The sequence below is a fragment of the Neovison vison genome, chromosome 6 (genome assembly GCF_020171115.1).
Source record: "Neovison vison isolate M4711 chromosome 6, ASM_NN_V1, whole genome shotgun sequence".
Taxonomy (NCBI): domain Eukaryota; kingdom Metazoa; phylum Chordata; class Mammalia; order Carnivora; family Mustelidae; genus Neogale; species Neogale vison.
Genome location: NC_058096.1, coordinates 131,606,436 through 131,627,086, shown reverse-complemented (window position 1 = coordinate 131,627,086; position 20,651 = coordinate 131,606,436). Strand labels below are relative to the sequence as shown.

The following is a 20,651-nucleotide window of genomic DNA, read 5'->3' as shown; positions in this document are numbered from 1 at the left end:
ATAAATAAATAAATCTTTTTTTAAAAATGGCAAAAACACAAAAGTAGCATGCCGTGTCTGGAGGTCATGAGATGCTCAAACGGATCAGAATATCATCTGTGTGGTGCATGACAGAAGGGGAAATGTTAGGAACCCAAGGACTTGAATCTGTGTCTTGGCTCTGACATTTCCTAGTTGTGACAAAACTTTTCTGACCCTAGCATTCTTGTTCTAAGAAAGAATATAAATATAGCTACCTCCCAGGGCTATCATGAAGATAAGAGCAGATCATAGACATAAAAGAACCAAACATAATAACCAACACAGTAAACTCCATAAAAGTGTTGTTTCCGGTTCCATTTCTCTTGGTTCAGAATATAGCAAATATCCAAATGCTCTCCATACTCAGTGTCAGATCTTTGAAGAGAGCTATGATTTGAAAACCAATCATTATTATAAATCAAGACTCCAAACTAAAAGCTTCATGTTAAGTCATTCATACATTTTGGTTTGGGTCAAAAACTTGGAACAAACCAGTTCAATTGTAATTTACACTTGTTCATCAGACATGTGAAACTTTTTGGCAAGTTCTGTAAAATAATTAGCTTTAGGGGAGGGTTAAAATTAGCTAACTTCATTCTTTTTTTTTTTTTTAAGCTAACTTCATTCTTATTTGAAAGTCTAAGTTTAGCTTAATTAAAAGCTTGCGGAAGTAACCTTGCTATTTCGTAGCCCTCTTTCATGCTAAGTAAGAGTAGGACTAAAAAAAACAAACAAAGGTAAAAATGGTGTGTATGTGTGTGTGTGTGTGTGTGTGTGTTGGAGGGGGTGGTATAAAAATCTTCTCATCCAACATTCCATGTGTTCCTTTAGAACTATGGCAATTACGCAGAGCCATGTGACTAATTCTGAGTAGTACTGTGCTTTAGGAAGAAGTGTAGAAGAGTCAGGGCATGTCCTTTAGTTGTCCTGCTCCCTGCCCTATTGATCACAAAGCCTTTTAGTGAGATACTAGTGTGACAATATCAAAACATCTGGAGTCACTGACTCAACACTGTAAGAAAGTAGCCGTAGAGAAGTACCTGGACCTAAAAAGGACTTTATGTAAGTGAAAAACAAACCTTTGGTGTGTTAGGCATTGACATTTGGGCTTCTTACTGTAACATAAACCTAATCTATCCTGATCAATGAAATATCCATATCAATTTCTTTTCTTGACTCAAACAAAATTTATGTGTATAGTGGGGTAGAAATAAAAGAAAAAGAAAGAAAAAGAATATGAGAATGTGTGCACTATCAGAGAAAAGCATCACTCTGTAAGAATGTAAGACATGATTTACTGACTCTGATTGCCAGACCCATCTCCTAAACTCAGTTAAGGGTCTTCTGGAGTAAGTCATCTATAATGACAATCTATAATGACAACCAAACATTCTATCAGTGGCTATTCCTAGAATGGCTTTAAGGTAGAAGAGTCTCTTGAAATTCAATTCTTACTTTTCATTAATCCATCCCTCAAATTCCTCTTTCATCACTCATGGTTTTCTTTATAACTAGCCACTAAGTACCTGCCATTCTAGCATTTCAGGGACACTGTCCATTATTTATGACTTCTCCAGGAAGAATTAATTTTTTGTCCATGGGTTTTATCTCGTGTGCCTTACAAAAATTGTCAAACATTTCTTAAAATACAATTTACAGCTCTTCCTCGGCGCTGCCTGCGGAGGTGGCGGCCATTTGTTACTGGGCATCATGGCTACCCTCAGACCTTTGGTGAAGCCCAAGATCGTTAAAAAGAGGACCAAGAAGTTCATCCGGCACCAGTCAGACCGATATGTCAAAATTAAGCGCAACTGGCGGAAGCCGAGAGGCATTGACAATAGGGTGCACAGAAGATTCAAGGGCCAGATCTTGATGCCCAACATTGGTTACGGGAGCAACAAGAAGACAAAGCACATGTTGCCCAGTGGCTTCAGGAAGTTCCTAGTGCACAACGTCAAGGAGCTTGAAGTGCTGCTGATGTGCAACAAATCTTACTGTGCAGAGATTGCTCACAACGTCTCCTCCAAGAACCGCAAAGCTATTGTGGAAAGAGCAGCCCAGCTGGCAATCAGAGTCACCAATCCCAACGCCAGGCTGCGCAGCGAAGAAAATGAATAGACAGCTTGTTGTGCACGTCATATTTGTGTTAATAAAACCATAAAACTAAAAAAAAAAAATACAATTTACAGTTTTCTTTTATAAAACATTCTTCAGAAATTAAAGAAATACAAGTTCATGGTTTAAAAATGGGAACTACTAAGAAAACATAAAGAAACAAAACACATTCGTAATTTCACCACCCAGATTTTAAAAACTACTATTATTTTGGCATATTTTATTATCGGCTTTTTATGTTTATCAATTTTAAACAGAATCAGAATCTGTACTAGTTTTTGTACTGCTTTTTTAAAAATATAGTGATTCAGTAATTCCACATATCACGCTGTGCTCATCACAAGAAGTACCCTCCTTAATCCCCATCATCTATTTAGCCTATTCCCCCCATGCCCTCCCCTCTGGTAATTTTTTATACTGCTTTTTAACCTAAAGATACATTAAAGAGTATATCCTGCTGTCATAAGTTTTTATAAACTTTAGTTTTAAGAACTAATATTCCATTACACTGATGTGTTAAATTTATTTAAAAACTTCAGAACAAATAGGTTCAATTATAATTTAGACTGGTTCATTGGACATGTGGGATTTTGCTCCCAAAGTGTCATTCTTTAAAGGTACTCTAATAGACTTACATACATATATATGTAAGTCTATTAGATTATAGTCTATATATGTTTGTGTGTGTGTGTATATATATATATATGTGTGTGTGTATAGATATATATATATATATATATATTTATGTAAGTCTATTAGAGTAACTTTAAAGAGGTACTTAAAGAGTACCTTTAAAGAATGACACTTTGGGAGCAAAATCCCACATGTACAGAATTAGAAAGAAAATCTTGGAGAAAAATGAGAGTCATTTTCCTTAGGGCCTGAGGCTTTGGGACACAGATAGATATCTATAGATATAGATATCTATAGCTATAGATATCTATCTGTGTCCCAAAGCCTAGGTTTACTCCAGACATTAGCTTCATAAAATTATATGGTACCATTCCTTAAAGCAATCTGATACTTTTGCTTTTTGATCACCAAAGTGAAATCAGGGTCATCTGGCTTGTGAGAAACAGGGAAATGCAGACAGCCCATTAAGACCAGAGAGGGGTCTACTAAAAAGATGTCTTAAGTAGATAAGTGGCTTGTGCCAGCTAAGCCTCAGGCCCTAAGGAAAATGACTCTCATTTTTCTCCAAGATTTTCTTTCTAATTCTGTACACCAAGAGTAAGACCCAGAGGCAGAAGACAAAAGCACCAAGGGGCCAGATGGCTGCTTCTATTCTTCTCTCAATCTAAATAATAACCAAAGGGACCCTCCTGACTCTCACATGATCCAGCTCAATTCAACAGAGTAGGAGACTAGATAGAGATTTGGTCAATGGTCCACCTGGTGATAGGATTGATTTGCAATGTCCTCCACATATTACATGTTCCCTGGGGACTGGCCAAGTACACTGAAAAAACAAAGGTCCTGAACCCATCTCATCAGAGCACAATTAATAAAAATAGCCACATGACATGTCCTATTTCCCTTTCATCTGTTAAATCCTCATTTGTACTCCCCCTTGAATAGCCACTCATCTCCACCCTCCACTCCAACTTCCAATCACCCCCCCCCCATAACTTGGCAAATTCCTTTTACTTGGAATGTCCTCCCACTCTCCCAACACACACATCACAATTTCAGCTGAAAAATCACCAACTACAGGAAGTCAACCAGAGAGAGCACTAGGCTAAGTTGGTTGCCCCTCCTCACCACACCCATAATACCTTGGGTTCATCACTGCACCAGCAATTGGCTTGTTTGATCAAAGTCAGTGATTAATTTGCCTGCTTTCTGCACAAAACTATAAACTCCATGAGGACATAGACCTTCCATCTTTCCATCTGTGAATCCCCATCAATTGGCACATGACATTAAAAAAAAAATTTACTATTATACACAAAGAAGGTTCTGCTTGAGAATTTAAAAAAAAAAAAAAAAGTTTTTTTTACCCTTCTACTTGAATGGGAAAATACATCTTTAGGAATTGGGGATGGAGGAGAAAAAAATTCTTATAATGTGACTTCTTATAATTAAAAATTCTTATAATGTGCCCAATGCTATTCTAAAGTACATATATATGTAAGCGGGGCTCTTTTATCAACCATCTGAAAGATGTACCAAGACATTCTTAATGTACAGAATGTAAAGTGTCGGACTAGTTGGGCAATTTCCCCAGGGTTATACAACTAATGAGCACTTGAGCGAAAAGACAAGCTTAGGCATTCTGACTTTGGGTGATTAATCACCATGTTATCCTGCATTTTATTCATAATTTCAGGGAATCTAGGGACTTTTGACATGTTTTCTACCTGCCTGCTCAGGAAAGTAAGGAAGTCCGAAATAGGATTGATCCTTTTATATCTGCAGATGGAATGAAGACGGGACTAGTAGAAGTAATAGTCTCTAGATTGTGGGATATTTTATCTCTAAGTGGCATCCCAGTGCTAAGGAGATTTGCTCAGTTCTGATGGGTTTCAACAGCAAGTAAGCTACTTAATGAAAGAGAGAAAATAATTAGATATCATAGCAGTTAATGATTAGTAGAAAAAATTCTGTGATCTATCTAATTGAATTTTTAAAAATACACACACATTTACAACTTACTGTATTTAAATTAAAATTTTTGTATGCAATTTTTTAAAAGGGAAATAAGAAGATGGCTAACTAGCCTGAATTGTAGGTTGTCTCCACTAGAATCTAGAATCAGCCATGGAGAATCTATAGAAATAAGAGGCAGGTATGGATTAGAGGCATTAATTTTAAAAATTGCGAGAAACCCCAAGAGAGGTTGGAGGCAGGATGGAGAAAAATTACTAAGTGTTTTGTCTGTTTCTCCCCCAAGTTAGCATGTGACAATCACTGCAAAGAAAATTAGTTAATAAACATTTGTTGATTTGAAGCAGAACTACTAGAATAGGTGTACCAAGATTTTAAATGAGTAATAATGATACTCATAACAAACATATTTTAAAAGATATGAAAAATTATTTTTAAAAAGAATTATAATGAGAAGAAACAAGTGTGGTTTGTTGGAAGATAATAGAAAACAAAACCATGACTAAAACAGGAGAGGGTTTTTGAGGAGGGGTCTGAAGAGGAGAAGGAAGCTATTATTTCTGGGTCCCGGACCCAGGGACCTTCCCTTGGAAAAGCACACTCTGACTGTAGGTGTAGCTATTTTAAGTAAGAAAAACCTATTTTAAAGTTTGTATCTATAAATCTCACTAGACAAAATACCAGAGACTGTTAATCCCATTCCTTTAAACTCAGCCTCCCTATTTTGAATGGGCAATTGTCTATTTCTTTCCTGTTGTCTAAAATTCCTTTACTGCTTTAGAGAAGGATGATTACTTAAGTTAGGACTTGAAGGCTGTGCCTGAAATCACATGAGAAAGAAGAAAAGCACACCAGGAAAACGGAGCAGGTTGGGCAAAGGAGTGGAGGTCTGAGTTGAGATGGTAGGAAGCAAGGGTACAGCACTGAGTGATCCACGTGATTAGACGTGGTGGAGAGGAGAGCACGGCATCGAGAGGAGGCTGAACTGTAGGACCGGGCGAGCCTTGCAACTAACAAGATATAGGGTTATTTACTGAACATTTATTAGGTTTCAGCGATTTTGCCTTGCAATTTACTTTCTGCCTCATTTAAATCTTTTTTTTTCTCATTTAAACCTCACAACAACCATACAAGCAGTTATTATTATTATTTTAGAGATGGGGAAACCAAAGCTCAGAGAATCTTGTTTATTTGCTTGTTTGTTTTTAGTTGTTTTATTTACTTTGCTTCCAATTGTGTTCAAATACAAAATACAAAAGTGATCATTTAATTTCCCTTTCTATATTCCTTTAGTGGACTCCAGCACTTTCAGGATTAAGAGTAAGCTCCACAGAGTCCTTCTCCCACCATATCACCACAGTGCCTTTTCCTCCAATCACAGCAAATGAGTTGTTATTTACCATGTATTCGTGGGGCTCAATCAGAACTCAAGACATCTCACTGTCATTGTGAATTATTCATCTCATTCCCACCCCAGAGTGGGTGCACTCTGAGGTCAAGGGTGTGTTGTATTTATATTTTTATCCCATTGTCAAGTACAATGCCTAATTCAAAATGAGGGCTCAATCAATGTTTGTTGAATGGATGAATGAATGAATGAATCAATCAATCAATCAATCAAATCATCTTTGTGCTCCTCTATGCAAAGCAATCCTCCAAAAATATTCAGCAGGACAGTTTACCCTCTGATCTGGATATTAACCAGAGTTTCATTTTTTTCCACCTGTCCTCACTCCCCCAACATGTTTTCCTGACTTTGTCTTTGTAGCAGGAGGTAGAGGGAGGTAGGTAGGTTATATGTGAGAGAACACTCATTCAAGAACAACCTTGCAAACAGGCAAGAAAAGTAATTTCCTTTTCTTTTCTATTTGCATTCTTGACACCATTTAGCTTTATGTAAAAATATGTAACAACCACTCAAACACATATTAGACATATGCATAGGATAAAAGCCTGGAAGAAAATATACCACTATGTTAATATTAATTTCTTTCAGAGTCATGGGATTACAGGTAATCTTCAGTGTTGTGCATTTTGGAATTTTCTAAATTGTATATAACAAACATGCACATATTACTTTGGTAACAAAAGCACAATAAGGTTTATGTTTCAAAGCATTAAGCAAACTCTGTAGACAGGAGTTCCCATGGTATAATACTGATGTTCAAAAATCTACAATAAGCATGTATTAATTATACATACCATATGAATGAATTAAAACATAGATAATTTAAAACCTAGTCTGCTTTTGTAAAAAGAAAAAAAATCATTGCTTGCAGATAAAATATGGATTGTATTTAACACAAAAGTTCAGTGATTCATACTTTAAATATGAAACCTAAGGGCATTTCATCATGAAAGCAGTCCAAACCTATTCAAAGGAACAAGCCTTTCAAGCCAGTGACGTCCACAGCCCTGTTTCCTTTGCCATTCAACAATCCGAGTTGCCCATCTGTTACAGACAGGGTCTTAAAGGGCAACAGCATCTTAGCTGCGACTGTCCACAGCAAGCATTCCAAAGCCCACCTCAAGACCTGAAGCTGTGTCTGAGCAGGTGTGCCTGAGGTGTGATCACCAAGAGGACGCAAAAGCTGTGCCCTGTCCATGCCTACATTTGGCCATGCTTGTTAAGGCAAACATCCTGAAGTGATTACTTGGCTGTCCACACTCACTCCAGGCCAGATGGAAGAGCCAGAGGAAGCTGTCATTTGAGAAGCTTTTGTTTCCCTGACACCCATGTCAGGATGTGGAAAATGAAGAGAATGAGCAGCAGCTGGCTGCTCCAGCATCGAAGCCTGGCTTCGGGTATTGACAGTGAGTAATGAGGCTCTGGAAGCAGTCCAGTGGAGACAGCCAATCCTAACATTAGCTGAGGGAAAGCAGAGCTAGAGAGCCTTCCGAGTGATGGCTGCAAAGAAAGTCATTCTGATTTCTAGTGTCCATTAAACGAGACTTGAGGAGACAGAAGACTCCCCCGGCCTCCGGGATGGTTAAGATTTTTAAGTTCAGCCTGATTTATATATCATACATCTTGCCACCCTCTCATTTCTTTACAATCACCAAAACCCAACTTGTCCTCACACCCTATAAAAAGATTTGCTATGTTCTGGAAGACACCAGTGAGTTGATGGTTGCATTTACTCACTCTTCATTCATTTGTGCCTGATAAGAAACATAGATACCACCTTAGTACAAGCACCAGGGACCAGCAATCCTAGTACAGACAAAGATTTGAAGGACTTTTTGTACCATCTAGATCTCTGTATTCCTTTACATCATTGTTGCGTCAGTCCACAGGTGTTGACTGGGAATTAAGTAAAAGAGATAAATTCTCTGACCTCATGGAGTCTTAGAGCACTGACCTCAATTAGTAAAATAACTGATCTTGAGTCTGTTGTTCATTATCATTGGTCATCACCCACAGGAAGCCAACCCTGACAGAATTCCAAACCAACTTAAATTTCCCATCTCCCTTCTCCTCTCATCCTTCTCCATAGACAATGAACATGTTGGCTCTGTCCTTGATATAGCGCATGCTCTCTTGTACTGTAACTATCTGTTCACCAACCTGTCTCCTCCACTCTCAGGTAAACTCAGCCAGAGATTATGACTGTGCTCTATCAAAGATCCAACACCTCTTTCAGCAGTTTGCATGTTGTAGATACTCAAAATATACTTGTTTCATGGGTGAATGAATGACAAAGGGGACCCAAAAATGTGCTTCTGAGTTACACAATCTGGATCCGTTCCAGCAAAACTTGAGTGGGTAAGGTTTTTCTGGTAACCTCTCACCAACTGTTAATAATATTCCTTCTTTCTCTTTCTGCATACTAGCAACAATAACCACGAGGACTAACAAAGAGTGAGTCCTTAATGTGTGCCTGGACTTTACTTGAATTAATTTAATTCTCAGAGCACACCTTGAGGAATGTATCATCACCACCATCATCACTTTAATTATAGATGAAGCAAATGAAACTCAATCAGGTAATGCAATTTAGCCAAAGTCGCATGATTACTAAATATCAGAGTTGATATCAGAGCTTGTTCCTAACCACTGGCCTTCCTTTCATGGCCCTTTCTACTCCACTGCACAACACCTCTCTCCTTCTATTCCATCTAAGGTATTCCTAGTGAAACCAAGGCTGTGGGAGGGTGGGTCTTACAAAGCATCCAGTAGTTTCTTGGTAGCTCCTACCACAACCCTGGGCCTAATTTAAGGGGTAAACAACTAAAGAATGGGTGTGCCTCCTCCAAAAGCTTGCCAATCTCCTGTTCCTATGATCTCTTTCATGGAAATCCCTTCCGGTTTGTGGACTCATGATAATCTGTTTTGAATTTCTCTTCAGATGGAAAATAAATAGGGAATCAGAATGACTCTTTATGATGAGGTGGAAGGACTAAACTCTAAGCCAGAGAGATGCTTTGCCAGAAATCTACAATGACATCATCCAAGACCTGCAAGAGAAAAACCTATAAGGTAGGTAGGTATTTTAGCCTCACCCTATGTCCCATTTCTATCCCTTCTTGGTGTCCTCACATCTCCTGTTAGGTAGTGCCCTTGGCCTCCCAGAATTTCCTCACAGTACCAAACCACCCATATACACCTTGCCACCTTGGCAAAGCTCCAAAAGCTGTTCTACACATTCTCCCCCCTTTATCAAAACTGACCCTTTTTGTGTCCCATTCTCTTCTGCCTAGGTATCTTGTTGGAAAGTTCTTAAACTAATTAGCCAGTCTGTCAAAAATGTGTACTACTGATAGGATTTTTGTTATGTTTTAATCTTAAACTGAACTTCTAGAGATATTAAACCTTAGTGTTACTGAATGAATCTGCATTAATGGCACTGGCTACCTGACAAGCTCCTGGGAACAAAAAGACCCTTTTCATAGGAAGTACTATTCTAGTGTCTCTTAATCAACAATCACTTGAGTACCAGCAATAAGATGTTCATGCAGGGCAGGTTCTCTTGGCTATAAAGTGCTATTGTAAATGTGCTATGGAGATTTTGCACCACCTTGGATGTTCTTGCAAGTGACTCCACTTAATAGATAGTCATGTTAAAGTATTGGTACTTTTCAATGGGTATCAACAAGAGGCATTGGAAAGGACCTTAACTTTCCAGTTAGACTTATCTTGAAATCTAACCTGTATTAGCCAGGATCCCTACAAGAAACAACTGCACACTCAAATAAGGGACCCAGCCAGCCCAGAGAGACCTTGCGGGAAGGAACCAAGGAATGCATACCCTGACCTCCTTCTTTCTTCTGATCCCCTGCTGGGGCTCCCTTTAAAAAAAAAAAAAAAAAGAAGCCAAAGGATTTATTTATTGATGTGATTACTTACCAGGCAGCTGTAGTAATCGTGATAATAGACCTGAGGATATCTCATCACACAACTTTCGGTGGTTACAATTTATAGTGTGCAATGTGAATGGCGTCCCCTAGTATCAAGTAATATGGCAGCCCTATTGAACACAGTTCAATGCCTGGCAGGTACTAAGTACTCAACGAATATTAACTCCTTTATTGCTTTCCATTGAGACAAACTAAATTAAAGGTTACCCATTATATGTAGATCTCTTTCAGTCCTGACTTATCAGAACTTAAGGAGCAGAGCTGCCACCTTCAGTTCACCTCTTTCCTTTAGTTATCAAAGAACTTACTTTCAAACCTGTCTCCTGTAATCATAAAATTTTCAGAAACAGGTTTTCAAACTTCCTGCTTCCTCTCTTGTGCCTCTGCCTTTCTCACAAGGTGAGGTAAGACAGATGAACAGATGCGAGGTGAGAAAGAATGAGCTCACACACAGGAAACTAAGGGTGTTGATTAGAAATATTTCCAATCAACGCATAGGCCAATACTTCATACAGGAAATATCACTACCTGATATTTTAGCAAAGGCGACTTATACTTACTCATTCCTCATAAATTTCACAGCAGTTTCAGTTATGGCAGAAAGTATAGCCAATGAAACTTGCTCTACCAAACAGACTGATAGGATCTTTTGCGATATGCTCCTGAAACCCACACACCACTGAACAAAATCCTCAGCATATGAGTAGTGAAAAATTGTATCAGGAGAGGAAATGAAAATCATTTCAGTAAAGAAGAAATTTAAACGTCAGGGAGGAACTAAAGTTGCCTCCTGTAGAAGAGTAAACTTATCTTGACCAACAGCACTTTTTTGCAAAGGAAAAGGGGTCAGGGAGTCAGAGTTGCAGGGTCAGAGAGTATACTCTGTCCCTAATTACCTCGAGGTTGCATATTATACCCATGGGTATGATAGTTCCTTTGCAAAAGTAGTGATGGATGAGTAAGAATCAGCTAAGGAAAGAGTTGATAATGGAAGAGTCCAGTATATTCAAAGACTCCAAGCTTTGTATCTGAAGTTAGTCAATGTGACTGAGGCACTGACAACAGGAGGAAAATGACACTCAATCAAGGGTCAGAACACACCTTGTAGACCACAGTGAAGATTTGGAATTTGAAATGTAGTCATAAGTGACATGACCTATGTAATTTCATAAAGGATCACTCAGACGCAGTGTGAAGAATGGATTGGGGAAGAGCAAAAGTAGAAGTAACAATATAGCATGGAGGACAAGGGGCGTTAGAGAGGAGTAGGGAATTTGGGTAAATTGGAAGGGGAGGTGAACCATGAGAGACTATGGACTCTGAAAAACAGTCTGAGGGGTTTGAAGTGGTGGGGGGGTTGGGAGGTTGGGGTACCAGGTGGTGGGTATTATAGAGGGCACGGCTTGCATGGAGCACTGGGTGTGGTGAAAAAATAATGAATAATGTTTTTCTGAAAATAAATAAATTGAAAAAAAAAAAAAAGTAGAAGTAAGGGGAACAGCTAGATGATCATTATAGTTGTGAAGTCAGAAAATGCCAGAAGCTTGACCTGAAGCAGTGGCAGAGAAGGGGGAGAGATGACAGGTTTTAGAATTATCTTGGGAGAAAAACTGATACATCCTATGCAAACTGGAATATGTGAATAGAAGATTAAGAAGATTATGAAAAGACACCTGCCTATATTCATGGTATGACCAACAACATATTTGGAAGTACACATAGTTTCTGAAAAGGGAGACACCAGGAAAGGAAGAAATATGGAAACCAGAGATGGAAATCAAGAGTTATGTTTTGATAGAACTACGTTATTTTTTTTTCTTATTGAGGCAACATCTTTATTTATTTATAATTTTTTTTGTTTTTTTAAGCCTTTATTTTAATTCCAGTTAGTTAATATACAGTATTACATTAGCTTCAGGTGTACAATATGGTGATTCAGTAATTCCATACATCACCTAGTGCTCATCATAAGAAGTACACTCCTTAATATCCAGTGATAAATTAGGTTAAATGCTTCTATGAAGCCACTGAAGATAAGGACTAAAAGTGGCCATTTAGATTTAGGAAAACCACTGTTGACTTTAACAAGATCCGTGTAGGCAGAGTAACAGCGGCAAATCTAGATTGAGATAAATCAAAAAGTGGATGGGAAGTAAGGAAATGGAAGAAGCAGGATGTATACCAAGGTATTTTGGGAAGTCTGTTGTAAAATGTCATGGAGAGATATAATATTAAGGGAAAGTATTTTAAAGATAAAGTACACCAATGTCATGGATGCAGGCTTCTAAGGAAAACCCCGTTAGAGAATAGAGGTTAAAGAAGGGTTGATGCCTGGAGAATGGGCAGAAGCACCGGCTGCTGATTAGAAGAGGGATGCTTCTTCCCTTGAGCAGAAAGGAAGGAAATGCAGGTAGTCTGTGGACCTGATGGTAGGAAGAAGGAAAGTTCTCACTTGATGGATTCTATTCTGTGAACAGAAACATCATTTAGCAAAGGCTGGGGAGGAAGAAATTTAGAGATTTTAGGAGAATGAAAGAGATATGAAATAAGTTTAGTGATGAAGAAAAAGGTCAGTAAGTTAATCTAAGTAAGATATTTTGGCAATGTTAAGGACCCAGATGAGGGTGGATTCTCATGAACTGACATTAATACCATCCCTCCTCAATGTACAATTTTTTTCCAGAGGCCACCAGATAGCTCTTTGGATGGGAGCATATGGTTTGGTGCAGTTGGGCTGAGTTCAGTTGCAATGATGGAGAGCAGGACAAGGAAGTTGAAAGATGTCAAGTTTTCTAGGACAATAGCAGAAGTTATGGAGCTGAGGAAGACTGAGCCAGGTCTCCAATGGTTGAAAAGTATGACCAGGATTAAGGAAAGAAGACAGCATGGCTTGATAGTGTGCCTTTGAAAAATATACTCTGCTTGAGAAGGCTACAGGGAAAGTGGCAGCTTAGGGGTTCAACCCAATATCAACCTAGGTAAAATGAAGGATGAAATGTTTTCAATGGAAGTAAAAAGATTTAGAGAAGTGCATGGTTTGGAGAATTCCCGGAAACACCAACTGGAATGGGTTTTTGGAGGGAGGAAACAGTGTTTGAGGTCTGTGAGGAATATGCATGGATCAATGGAGGACTATGAATTTCCCTTTATGCATTAAGAAAACTCAGGAGTGATTTTAAGGCTGGGACAGTGAGTGCTCAGTCCATGAATGTGAGCCTCCTATTTTGTTTTGCTTTGTTTTATTTTGTTTTTGTTTTCTGTGTGTGTGTGTGTGTGCACGATTCTTTTGTTTTTGCACAAATTGCATTAGAACTTCTGATATGATAAGGGCTGCATAAGTCAGAACTTTTACTCTTTTCCAAATAAAAATCATATAAAAGTAATAAAAAGAATATAAAGAAAACTTTCAAATGCCATTTTTAGTGAGAACAAGAAACATATTTAATCCACAGAGCCTCAAAACACATAAAAGAGCTGCCAAAAGCATCTGAGCAGAAGAAGCTGCTGCCTTGGAGGGGAATATATGAATAAACAGATAAGAGAACTCAACACTGACAGATTCCAGAAAGGATCAGCAACACTCACTTAAAGGTAAGGGCTTTACCTGCAGTCCAAAAAGTGTATTTCTGTTTTGCCAAGATAGGCATGGGTTGGGTAAGCATGACTGGTAGCAGAAGCCCTGCTATACTAAGTCTCGTTCAGAGAAGATGAGAGCAGATTACACAAAAACAGTAGGTTGAATCTCGTGTGTGTAGCAGCAAAAAAAGAAGAGAATCTTTGGGCTAAGATGCTTTTAAGTTTACTCTAGACCCTTACCAACTGAGAGGGAAACTTACTACTACTATTAGATCCTAGTCCCTAGTTGAGGGAAATTCAACTTGCTCACTTAAGAGCAATAAAAGTGAATTGGCAAAGACCTGATACAAAGAAAATATAAGAAAAATGTGCAAAAGAGGAGGAAAAAACTTACATATAGACAAAAAACAGATATTAGAAAATTTCATGTGCACATGAAAACTGTGATAAAAAGATTTTACCACAAATTTTTAAAATTTAATGAAACAATTCCATCCATTAAGGCACACAATAGAGCAGTAATATAAGAACTTAGAAAAGAGAGAGAAAAATAACAGAAGAAGAAAGCAGAACCTAGGAAACAAGTGAAAAGAAAAAAATCAGGTAAAAACATGAAACTTCAAATAATATTAGAAGAGTAAACATCAAAGATAGTAAAATAAGGGACATGTAGACTACAAGTAAGAAAACAATAAACCAAAAACAGGCACATAAATGATTAGGGATTAGACAATGAAACATATGAGAAAAGCAGGGACCTGGATGCCTCAGTCACTTAAGCATCTGACCCTTGATTTTGGCTCAGTTTATGAACTCAGAGTCCTGAGATCAAGCCCTGTGTCATCAAACTTCATACTGGACCTGGAGCCCACTGGGGATTCTCTTTCTCCTTCTCCTTCTGCCTCTCCCTCTACCCCCACTCACTTGCGCACTCTCTCTTAAAAAACAAAAAGAAAAACATGAGAAAAGCAAAGATCCAACCTATGAATAATCAGAGTTCCCCTTAACAAAAACTATACAACAAAACAGAATAACTAATTAAACTATAATCAAGAAAATTTACCTGTAATAAAAGCTTTGAATTTATTTATTGAAAAGGTGCTATATGCACCAGGAAATTTATATAAAAATAGTCAATATAGAGATAGAGCCCAAATTAGCACATTTTATTTTTATTTGTTTTTTAGAATTCAATTTATTTAAACTAAAAAAAATAGTTCATCCCTTTCTCCCATCCCCCACTCTCCTGCCTCTAGCAACCACCAAACTGTTCTCTGTACTATGAGCTTGATTTTTATTTATTTTTGGATTACATATATAAAAGATATCACACACTGTTCAACTTTCTCTGACTTATTTCCCTTAGCATAATGCCCTTGAGGTCCACCCATTTTGTTGCAAACAATAAGACTTCATTTTTTTGTATGCCTCAATAAAATTCTATTGTATGTATATATTGCAATTTCTTTATTCATCTATCAATGGACACAATATTATTTCTATATCTCAGCTATTATACATAATGCTTCAATGAACAAGGGTTGCATTTATCTTTTCAAGTTAGTGTTTTTATTTTCTTTGGATAAATACCCAGAAGTATAATTGCTGGATGATATGGCAGTTTTATTTTTAATTTTTTGAGGAACATCCATACTGTTTCCATAGTGGCTGCACCAATTTACATTCCCAACAACAGTACATGAAGGTTCCCCTTTTCACATCCTTACCAACACTTGTTATTTCTTATCTTTTTGATAATGGCCATTCTAACAGGCCATTCTAAGGTCCTGGCTTCCCCAGCTGCTGTCTTAAGGTCAGGCTTCCAATTAGTGTGTACCACAAAGCTGAAGGGTCAGGCAATTAGCAGTCTTCTCAGAACCTGAACAGGCATATGATCATTCCCCATACCTCTGTGACACTGATCGTCTTGGCACACCATCATCTACTGGGAACCACTAAGACAAAGACAGCAACTTAGACCATTATAGACCATTATAAAGGTTTGTAAGGCAGCTCAGGCTGGGCTGATTGATTTGGTTCATGTCCTATAGAGGCCAGTTTGTAAGGCAGCCAGGAGCTCAGGCTGGGCTGATTGATTTGGTTCATGTCCTATAGAGGCCAGTTTATCAAGATTGTGAGAGACGGCTGTTTTATCTAATGAATAGAAACCAACTCAGAGAGTCAAAGAAAATGAAGAAACAAGGGAAAAAGTTCCAAATAAAAGAAGATAAATCTCCAAAAATCAACATTAATGAAACGGAGGTAAGGGATTTATTCAATAAAAAGTTGAAAATAAAGTCACAAAGAATCTCACTAAGTTCAGGAGAGCAACACATGAACAAAGCTGAAAATTTCAACAAACAGAGAAAAAATATTTAAAAGTATCAAACAGAAATCATAATGCTAAGGAGTACAATAACTGAACTGAAAATTCAATACAGGGGGATTCAACATCAGACATGATCCGGCAGAAGAAAGAATCAGAGAACTCAAAGACAGAGCAGTAGAAATCATCCAATCAGAGGAGCAAAAAGGGAAAGAAAAATAATGAAGATATTTTAAGGACTTGTGGGACATCATCAAAGGAAAGTGTATATAAATATATGCATTATATTCTTTTCCCAGAAGGGGATGAGAGACAGAAAGGGGCAGAAAGTTTATTCAAATAAATAATGGCTGAAAACTTCCCTAACCTAGAAAGACAGACATATCCAAAAAGTGTAGAGAAAATAATACCAAATAAAATGGAATCCAAAAAGACTACACTGAAACATATCATAATCAGGTTATCAAAAGTTAAAGACAAAGAGTCTTAAAAGCAGTAAGAGAAAAACAACTTGTTATGTATAAGGGAGCCCTTATAATACAATTGGGAGATTTTTCAGCAGAAATCTTACAAGACAAAAAGGAGTGGGATGATATAGTCCAAGTGCTGGGAGGAAAGAAACACAATAAAACCAACTACCAACCTAGAATACACTACCCAGCAAAACTTTCTTTCAGAATGAAAAGAGAGTTAAAAAATTTCCAAGACAAAAGCTGAGGAATTTCACCAGTAGGCTGGCCTTAGGAGAAACCTAAAGGGAGTTCTTCAAGCTGAAATGAAAGGACACTAATTAGTAACAGGAAAATGTATGAAAGTATAAAACTCACTAGTAAAGGTAAATGTATAGTTTATTTCATAATACTCTAATATGGCAATGGTAGTGGGTAAATCACTTATAACTAGTATTAAGGTTAAAAGACAAAAGTATTAAAAAATAATTACTACTACAATAATTTGTCAGTGGCTACAGAATAGAAAAAGATGTAAAACTGTGATATCAGAAACATAAAAGAGAAGGATTATAAAAATGTTGAGCTCTTGTATGTATTTGAAGTTAAGTTGTCATTAGCTTAAAATAGACTGTAAGCTTTTGTAAGCTTCAAGGTAACTAAAAACAGAAACCTATAGTAGATAAAATATAAAAAGAAAGAAATCAAATCATACCAACATAGAAAATCATCAATCATCAAAGGGAGAAAAAAAAAGGAACCGCAAAACAGCCAGAAAACAATTAACAAAATGGCAATAGTAGATCCATACCTATCAATAATTACTTGAAATATAAGTGGACTAAACTGCCCAATCAAAAGACACAGAATGGTTGAATGGATTAAAAAACAAACAAGCAAACAAACAAAAAACAAACCCTATATGCTGCCTACAAGTGACTTGCTTCAGCTTTAACAACACATATAGTCTATAAGTAAAGGGATGGAAAAACATATTCCAATATGAGTAGAAACCAAAAGAAAGTTGGGGCCAAGTAGACTTTAAGCCAAAAACCTATAATAAGAGACAAAGAAGGTAAGTATATGACAAGGGGTCAATTCACTAAGAGGATTTAATAATTCTACATATGTACACATCCAATACCAGGACAATTAAATATATAAAGCTAATATTAACAGATCTGAAGACAGAAAGACTATAATAGTGGTGGACTTCAATATCCTACTTTCATAATGGATAAATCACGCAGACAGAAAACTGATTTAAAAAATGAACTTAAAACTACATGCTAGACCAGATGGATTTAACAGACATTTATAGAACATTCCATCCAACAGCAGAAAAATATATTCTCATGCATACATGAAACAGTCTCAAGGATAGATCATATGTTAGGTCACAAGGCAAGCTTTAACAAAAGTAAGAAGATCGAAATAATATTAAGCATATATATTTTTTTAATCACAGTGGTATGAAACTAGAAATCAACTACAAGAGGAAAACTAGAAAATTCACAAACATGTGGAAATTAAGCAACATGATCTTGAACAAGCAATGGATCAAAAAGAGAAACCAAAAGGGAAATCAGATAACATCTTCAGACAATGAAAATGGAAACACAACATACCAAAACTTATGGGATGCAACAAAAGCAGTTCTAAGATAGAAGTTTACAGTGATTAATGCCTACACAGAGGAGAGGAAAACTAAACAAGTCTAAAGTTAGTAGGAGGAAGGAAGTAAAGATCACAGTGAAAATGAATCAAGTGAGAGAAGACTCAAGTAAATATAATCAGAAATGAAAAAGAAGACATTACAACCGATAACACAGACATACAAAGGATCATAAGAAACTATGATGACAATTATAAGCCAACAAATTAGATAACCTAGAAGAAATGGGTAAATTCCTGGAAATCTATAACTTATCAAGACTGAATCATGGAAAAAAAGAAAATAGAAAATCTTCACTGTTAAATTTTACCAAACATTTAAAGAAGACTTAAAAACAAACTCTTCTCCAACTCTTCCAAAAAACTAAAGAGGAATCACTTCCAAATTCATTTTATAAGGACAACATTACACTAACACCAAAATCAGACCAAAAAAAAATTACAGGCTAATATCCCTGATAAATATCGATGTAAAAATCCTCAACAAAATACAAGCAAACTGTGATAAACAATACATTAAAAGGAACATATACCATGATCAAGTAAGATTTATTCCTGGGATGCAAGGAAGGTTTGACATCTACAAATCAAAAAATGTGACATACTACATTAACAAAATTAAGGACAGAAATCAGATGATCATGTCAATAGATGCAGAAAGAGTACTTGACAAAAGTAAACATCCCTTCATGATAAAAATTCTCAACACCTTTGATGTAGAAGGAATGTACTTCAACATAATATAAATTGTGTACGAAAAGCCCACAGTTAGCATTATAAACAATTAAAAGCCGAAAACTTTTCCTCTAAGATCAGAAACAAGACAAGGATGCCCAATCTCACCACCTCTATTCCAGATAGTACTGGAATGCCTAGCCAGAGCAATTAGTCAAAAAGTAAAAATTAAAATTAAAAAATCAGACAGGAACATGTAAAATTATTTTTGTTTGCAGGTGACATGCTCTTACATATAGAAAGTCCTAAAGACTCTAGCAAAATACTTTTAGAACTAATAAACAAATTCAGTAAAGTTGCATGATATAAAATCAAAACACAAGAATCAGTTGTTTCTATATACTAAGAATGAGCAGTCAAAAAAGAAATTAAGAAAACCATCTACAATAGCATCAAAAAAGAAAATATCTGGGGAAAAAATTTAACCAAGAAAGTTAAAACCCTGTATACTGAAAACTGTAAGACAGTGATGAAAGAAACTGAACACACAAATAAAATGAAAAGTATTCAGTGTTCATGGGATGAAAAAAATAATTTTGTTAAAATGCTCATACTACTGAATGTACTCAACAGATCCAATGAGAGCCATATAAAAATTCTAATGACATTTTTCACAAAAATAGAAAAAAAAATTATTAAAATTGGCATGGTACCAGAAAAGACTGCAGAAAACCAAATCAATCTTGAGAAAGAAGAGCAAAACTAGAAGCATCATCCGTCCTGCTTTCAAATGATATAACGAAACTACTGTAATCAAAAAGTATGGTGTTGGTCTAAAGATAGACACAGAAACCAACGGAATGGAATAAAGAGGCCATATATAAACCCATGAATAAATGGTTGATTAATTTTCAACTAAGGTGCCAAGAATAAACAATTAGGTAAAAATAGTCTCTTCAATAAATGATGATGGGAAAACTGGATATTCACATGTAAAAGAGTAAAACTGGATGATTACCTTATACCATACACAAAAGTCAACTCAATATGGATTAAACACTTGAACCTAAGACTTAAAACCATACACTTCTAGAAAACATGTACTGGTCTTAGCAATGATTCTCTTGGAATTGACATTAATAGCAGAGGCAACAAATGAAAAAAATTAAAAAGTGAGACTATATCAAAGTAAGGAAAACATCAACAAAGTGAAAAAGCAACATATGGAATGGGAGAAAATATTTGCAAACCACATATCCAATAAAGTGTCTCATTCTTATCCTGGTTTAATCCTGGCAGGGCTGGGACAGTCAGTAATGAAAGTAACAGCAGCAATCTTTCATAGAGCACTTAACCATACCCTAAAAACTTTATCTCTAATATATAACAATATATAATATTCACCCAATAAAGAATGAGCTTATATGTGTTTATTTATATATACATAATATTAATATAAATTTATAATATATATATTTGTAAGGGTGAATTTACATGCATTCTATCATCATCTAATCTGGTTAACAGCCTTTCCAGACAGGTACTGACACCATTCTCATTATATATGTGATGAAACTTGAGGCCACAAAGAGTCGAAGTAACTTGCCCAGAGTTACACAGCCAGGCAATAATATAGGTGGAGTTTGTACCCAGATTTACCTGTGTGCAAAACTTGTGTGTGTGTGTGTGTGTGTGTGTGTGTGCGCACTTGTATGTATGTGTTCAAACCTCATCCCTGAAGCTTTATATAAGTAATAACATTGTTTGGAAGTAGAAAGTTTAATTCCTTATAACTCAATCATGAAATTAAGGCATTATGATAGTTTGCAGAGGAAAGGAAAACAGGTAAG

The 20,651-nt window shown here is 36.5% G+C and overlaps 2 protein-coding genes across 3 annotated transcripts in view; one reads left to right on the top strand and one right to left on the bottom strand.

Moving 5' to 3' along the window:
* Window positions 1-20,651, bottom strand: part of CPNE4 (copine 4) — a 485,767-nt gene that overhangs the window by 372,281 nt on the left and 92,835 nt on the right. The gene's annotated exons all lie outside the window — the stretch shown is intronic.
* On the top strand, window positions 1,723-2,198 carry LOC122908944 (60S ribosomal protein L32-like). The gene has a single exon (XM_044252378.1). It carries the CDS (start codon window positions 1,732-1,734, stop codon window positions 2,137-2,139), a length of 408 nt encoding a protein of 135 aa, XP_044108313.1. The 5' UTR covers window positions 1,723-1,731; the 3' UTR covers window positions 2,140-2,198.